Source organism: Dipodomys spectabilis, unplaced genomic scaffold (genome assembly GCF_019054845.1).
Source record: "Dipodomys spectabilis isolate Male_0828 unplaced genomic scaffold, ASM1905484v1 ptg000002l, whole genome shotgun sequence".
Classification (NCBI taxonomy): Eukaryota; Metazoa; Chordata; class Mammalia; order Rodentia; family Heteromyidae; genus Dipodomys; species Dipodomys spectabilis.
Genome location: NW_024870679.1, coordinates 40,982,581 through 40,989,258, shown reverse-complemented (window position 1 = coordinate 40,989,258; position 6,678 = coordinate 40,982,581). Strand labels below are relative to the sequence as shown.

At 46.0% G+C, this 6,678-nt stretch overlaps 1 protein-coding gene across 2 annotated transcripts in view; it reads right to left on the bottom strand.

The window, feature by feature from the left end:
* Positions 1 to 295: 295 nt before the first annotated feature.
* Positions 296 to 6,678, bottom strand: part of Kpna6 (karyopherin subunit alpha 6) — a 45,102-nt gene continuing 38,719 nt past the window's right edge. For both annotated transcript variants that reach the window (XM_042680560.1, XM_042680550.1), the window contains exons 12-14: positions 5,699 to 5,826; positions 1,904 to 2,082; positions 296 to 1,019 (exon numbers count right to left, since the gene is read on the bottom strand). In XM_042680560.1, coding sequence (XP_042536494.1) covers positions 832 to 1,019; positions 1,904 to 2,082; positions 5,699 to 5,826 — 495 coding nt within the window. In that variant the 3' untranslated portion in view covers positions 296 to 831. The remainder of the gene's footprint in view (positions 1,020 to 1,903; positions 2,083 to 5,698; positions 5,827 to 6,678) is intronic.

The window sequence follows — 6,678 nt, the reverse complement described above, 5'->3', positions numbered from 1 at the left end:
GGTAGGAAACGGTCAGTAGCTACATAGGGGAAGCCCTGTGGGAAGGCCTGGCTTCCTCCCCTCCCCTCCTAATGGTGTAATTGCCCCAGGAGAGTGAGAGTCTCTCCCAAATTAACAAGGGCGAGGCAAATGGTCAGAGGGAGGGAGGATTCTTTGTTTCATAGTGCCTCCCTATCAGCCTCTATGCCACACAATGCTGGTAGCTGGGATTTCTAAAATCAGAAACTCATGGCTCTTGGGAAGAGCAACCTTAATACAACAAAAATGTGCAAAAGAAAAAAATTAAATAACTCAATCCACGTATACAAGATTAATATTCTGTCAGAGCAAGAACACTTTGTTTTGGACTTTTCCCTCCCTTCCCCCCCCCCTCTGGGATATTCCATCTGCTCAAGTACCCAAGGTAAGAGTTATACAAATCAGGGCAGAGGACTGGGAAGGAGGAAGGAAGATAAAAGGGAAGCAGTCACCACTGAAGAAAAAAAGGAAAAAAATAAAAATTCAAAAAGGTGCAAATTGATTACCTCAGTCCTCCTTTGTCTATCCCTGGGCTCCTGGGTTATAAAGAAGTGTGCAGCCAAAACATAGTGTAAGGAAGAAAACCCAACACATCCCCTTCTTGTCACAAAACCCAAATGTGAGCCTCAGATGGTTGTGTCTGTCCAGAGGGTGCTCCCTCCAGGGAAGGGGGTGGAGCAGGTCAAGAGCACAGTCTCCAGGGCAGCAGGTATATGTGACTGATGGTGGGCAAGTGTTTTCCCGCCCATCAGAGGGCTGCTCTTCTGCTGGTTGGTGGTTCATCCCATCCCTTCCCCTCCCCGGAGGCAGGTATTATAGCTGGAAGCCCTCCATGGGCGCCTCAGGCTGCTGGAAGATGAACTGCTGTTGTGTTTCATCCACCTGGGGAGCCAGGCTACTATCATCGTCTTCTACACCAAAATAGTGCTCAATGAGGTCAAAGGCTTTCTGGTAGATCTCCTGGTTCTCATGGCTCTGGAGAAATTCAATTTTATCCAAACCTATGGTGGTAAAAAGGAAGGGTCCATAAAACATTTACTTATCATTCTTTGAGTTATGTGTACAAACATATGTTAGTGTTTATAAACACATGTAAGATCAAATCACTCTAACTTGAAAGAAGAGTCAAGATCTCTTCCCCAAATTGTAGACTCCCAAGGGAAAGAGATGAACCTGTCCATTAAAAAATGAGTATCTAGTCCTCATTTATTTGTTTGTTTTGTTGGTCATGGGGCTTAACCTCTGGGCCTGGACAATGACGCTGGGCTCTTTAGCTCAAGGTGAGCACTCTACCACTTGAGCCACAGTGCCACTTCCAGTTTCAGGTGGTTAATTGGAGATAAGAGTGTAACAGACTTTCCTGCCTGGGCTTGCTGCAATCCTCAGATCTCAGCCTCCTGAGTAGCTAGGATTACAGTTGTGAGCCAGCAGCACCTGGAACTACCTTAGCTTTTTTGCTCAAGGTTAGTGCTCTACCACTTGAGCAGCTCTACTTCTGGCTTTCTGCTGGGTAACTGGAGTTGAAGTGTTACAGACTTTCCTGTCCAAGCTGGAAACGTTTTGAACTGTGACCCTCAGATCTCAGTTTCCTGAGTAACTAGGATTATAGATGTGAGCCACTGGTGCCCACTTCACTATTTTTATTTGTTGGCAATATAGGACTTGAAATTTCCATTTGTAAGACAAGTACTTTAGCACTTGAGCAACACCTCTCTAGCCCTCTTCATTAGTTTTAGAGAGAAAAATTCAAGGTTAGAAAAACTATGGATGCTTTCCAACACCCACCCCAACATATACATGTGTCCTGCTTTGGAAGGTTAGTCTTTAAGACTGGACCTACATTCTCTACTTACGATGGAGGTCAGGTGTATGAGAAGAAACTTACCATAGGCTTCCTCGATGAGGCCACAGTAGGGATTGACCCCGGAGCCACTACGCTTGCCCTCTTGTTCACCAAGCCTTAGGATGTTCTCCAGTCCATTGAGGGCCACTTGCACAATCTTTGAATCCATTACTGTCAGCAAATCGCACAAGGGTTTGATGCAGCCCAATGATACGAGGTACCTGAAGGCCAGAGAGCAGACCAACTCTACATTAATGCAGGGCAAGTAAAGTGCTGGGTAGGTGTGGGTCTCCATGACCACCCTTATGGATTCTTTTTTCTTTCTCTGCTATGTCTCTGGGGCTTAAATGCAAGACCTGGATACTACCCATTAGCTTTTTCACTTAAGGCTGGAGCTCCATCACTTGAGTCATACCATCACTTTTAGATTTCTGGTGGTTAATTATAAGTAAGTCTTGGACTGGGAATGTGGCTTAGTGGTAGAGTGCTATCTAATATGCATGAAGCTTTGGGTTCTTTCCTCAGTACCACATAAAGAGAAAAAGCCTGAAGTGGCACTGTGGATCAAGTAGTAGAGTACTAGCCCTGAATAAAAGAAGCTCAGGGACAGTGCCCAGGCCTTGAGTTCAAGCCCCAGGACTGGCCACAAAAAGAAAGAAAAAGAAAAAAAAAGGTCTCATGAACTTTCCCTGCTGGCTTCAAATCACAATTCTCTTATCTCAGCCTTCTGAGTAGCTAGGATTACAGGAATAAGACACCAGTGAGCATTCAGCTTCTTTTTTTTTTTTTTTTTTTTGGGGGGGGGGGGGGGGTCTGGTCGTGGGGCTTGAACTCTGGGCCTGGGCACTGTCCCTCAGCTCTTCAGCTCAAGGCTAGCGTTCTACCACTTGAGCCACAGTGCCACTTCCGGCTTTTTTCTTTCTGCTTATGTGGTGCTGAGGAATAGAACCCAGGGCCTCATGCATGCAAGGCAAGCGCTCTACCACTGAGCCATCTTCCCAGCCCTCAGCTTCTTCTTGAGTCTTCATAACTACCTATCCTTCATCTGAATCTCTCCACCATCCTTTTGTTATTGGTCTAGTTCATGTCATACATTATTCCATTATTCCACATAAACCCTTCCTTCTAATGCTGCTTTCACCACAATATTCATTTTTTTTGTTCTTCTTTTGTGCAGCTACTAGGGCTTAAATTCTTGGCCTTGTGTCCTTTCTTAGCTTTTTTTTTTCTTTTTGGTCAGTTGTAGGGCTTGAACTCTGGGCCTGGGTGCTGTCCCTGAGCTCTTCAGCTCAAGGCTAGCACTGTACCACTTGAGCCACAGTGCACTTCTGGTTTTCAGGTAGTTAACTGGAGATTAAGAGTCTCATGGACTTTCCTGCCTGGACTGGCTTTGAACTGTGATCCTCAGATGTCAGCTGCCTGAATAGCTAGAATTACAGGTGTGAGCCACTGGCGCCCAGCTTCTTTCTTAGCTTTTTCAACTAAAGTCATGTGCCACACCTCTGCTTCCAGCTTTTTTTGTGTGTGTACCAAACCTGGGTCTTGAACTCAGGGCCTGGGTGCTGTCCCTGTGCTTTTTCTTTTTCTTTTTTTGGATCCTGTTGGGGGCCTGAACTCTGGGCCTGGGCACTGTCCCTCAGCTCTTCAGCTCAAGGCTAGCGCTCTACCACTTCAGTCACCTTCCCAGCCCCTGTCCCTGTGCTTTTATGCTCAAGACTAGCACTCTACCACTTAAGAGCCACAGCTCCACTTCCAGTTTTCTGGTGGTTAACTGGAGATATGATTCTCACAGGGCTGGGAATGTGACTCTGCCAAAGTAGAGTGCTTACCTAGCACACATGAAGTTTGATTCCTCAGTACCAAATAAACAGAAAAAGCCAGAAATGGCACTGTGGCTCCAGTGGTAGAGTGCTAGCCTTGAGCAAAAAGAAGCTCAGAGAAGAGCATCGGTGGCTTATGCCTGTAATCCTAGCTACTCAAGAGGCTGAGATCTGAGGATCATGGTTCAAAGCCAGCCCAGGCAAGAAACTCCATAAGACTCTTTTTTTTTTTTTTGTCGGTCCTGGGGCTTGAACTCTGGGCCTGGGGGCTGTCCCTCAGCTCTTCAGCTCAAGGCAAGAGCTCTACCACTTGAGCTACAGCGCTCTACCACTTGAGCTACAGCGCCACTTCCGGTTTTCTGGTGGTTTATTGGAGATAGGAGTCTCACGGTCTCTCCTGCCCGGGCTGGCTTTGAACTGAGATCCTCAGATCTCAGCCTCCTGAGTAGCTAGGATTACAGGCGTGAGCCACCAGCGCCCAGGCCCAGAGTTCAAGCCCCCAGGGCTGGGAAGGTGGCCCAGTGGTAAGAAAGCTTGCCTTGCATGCATGAGGCCCTGGGTTCGATTCTTCAGCACTACATAAGCAGAAAAAGCCGGAAGTGGAACTGTGTCTCAAGTGGTAGAGCGCTAACCTTGAGCTGAAGAGCTCAGGGATGGCGCCCAGACCCAGAGTTCAGGCCCCACGACCGACAGAAAAAAAAAAAAAAAAAAAAAAAAAGAGTTCAAGCCCCACGACTTTTTTTTTTTTTTGGGTCTGGTCGTGGGGCCTGAACTCTGGGCCTGGGCACTGTCCCTCAGCTCTTCAGCTCAAGGCTAGCACTCTACCACTTGAGCCACAGCACCACTTCCGGCTCTCTTTTTGCTTATGTGGTGCTGAGGAATCGAACCCAGGGCCTCATGCATGCAAGGCAAGCGCTCTACCACTAAGCCACCTTCCCAGCCCCCGACTTTAAAAAAAATAAAAATAAAGCAGCTCAGGGACAGTAGTACCCAGGCCCTGAGTTCAAGTCCCAGGACTGACAAAAAAAACTCTCACAGACTTTCTTGTCCAGGCTGGCTTCAAACCACAATCTTCATATTTTAGCCTCCTGAGTAGCTAGGATTACAGACGTGAGCCACTGGTGCTCAGCTCTAGTGTTTAAAAAGGCTAAAAAATAATGTAGTAAAGACAGGAAAATTAATGGTAAAATAATTAAAAATCACTTAAAAATGAAAACCATCGGGGCTGGGAAGGTGGCTCAGTGGTAGAACGCTTGCCTTGCATGCCTGAGGCCCTGGGTTCAATTCCTCAGCACCACATAAGCAAAAAGCAAAAAGCCGGAAGTGGCTCTGTGGCTCAAGTGGTAGAGTGCTAGCCTTGAGCTGAAGAGCTGAGGGACAGCGCCCAAACCCAGAGTTCAGGCTCCACGACCGGACCCAAAAAAAAAAAAAAAAAAAAAAGAAAACCATCAAGAAAGCAAGCTGCTTTGATTGACCCACACCATGATTCCTCTACATTTGTATAACTGAGACTTACACAGCTGTCAGTTTTCTGGACTGTAGGAAGGAGTAGTGGGGTAGTAGTAGATGGGCTGTCACAGGTTTTCTCTTCTCCAGGAGGGAAAAGATATCAAACACATGGTTTGCAGGAATCTATTTCAGAGTTCATTATCATTGTAGCAATTTACTAGTTTAACTATACTGCAGTTGGATCAGGATGCAGATGTTATCCACATACCAGAGCTAAGAAGGAAATGCTCTCATCATTTAAGATAATAGGCAAGAAGCTGGGCGCAGGTGGCTCACTCCTATAATCCTAGCTACTCAGGAGGCTGAGATCTGAGGATCATTGGTCAAAGCTAGTCTGGGCAGGAAAGTCCATGAATCTCTTATCTCCAATAAATCAATAGAAAAGGAAGTGGCACTGTGGCTCAAGCAGTAGAGCATTAGCCTTGAGCTGAAGGACAGCACCCAGACCGAGTTCAAGCCCTACAACCGGAAAAAAAAAAAAAAAGGAAATGGGAAAGATATGTAATACCTGATTTGCTCTGGGGTTCCTCCTGATGTGGCATTGGTAATGGCCCAAGCTGCCTCTTTTCTTGTTCTGAACTCTGCTTTTTGAAGTATTTCAATCAACACAGGGAAGATATTTGCATCTATGACAGCCTTAAGGGCATTAATGAAAGAGAGGGAAAGCCATTTTAAGAAGAGAAAGAAAACAGCACAAAAATCACTTAAGACTTAGACATCATTCCCCACCTATAAGTTTTGTTACTCCCATACAAGTGACAGGATATGAGGAACAACCTATAGGTTCTACTACATAAGAGTCTTAGACCAGCAGTACATATTGACCCCTCATTTGTTTGGCTTTGTTTTTGTGGCAGTGGGGATCAAACAAGGGCCTTGCATGGCTAGACACTTGCATGGCCTTGCAAGTGTCTACCACTGAGCTATATTACCAGCCCTTGATCCAAAATATTTTTGGGTTTTTTTTTTTTGCCAGTCCTGGGACTTGAACTCAAGGCCTGGACACCATCCCTGAACTTCTTTTTGCTCGTGGTTAGCACTCTACCACTTGAGCCATAGCACCACTTCTGGCTTTTTCTGTTTATGTGGTACTGAGGAATTGAACCCAGGGCTTCATTTGTGCTAGGCAGACACTCTACCACTGAGCCACATTCCCAGCCCCTAATTGGTTTTTTGTTTTTTTTGGGTGCAAGTCCTGGGGCTTGCTTAGGATACTGTCCTTGAGCTTCTTTGTTCAAGGCTAGTACTCTATCATTAGAGACCCAGCTCTACTTCTGGGTTTATTTTGGGTGTTTACTTGGAGATAAGAGTCTCACCAACTTTCCTGCTGGCTTCAAACTATGATCATCAGATCTCAGACTCCTTTGTAGCTAGGATTTCAGATGTGAGCCACTAACACCTGGCTTGACCCCTATTTTTAAAGGGGAATAAATGTTTTCTGTGGCAACAAATATACCACAAGCCTCCAATACCCTGATTATCTTTTCA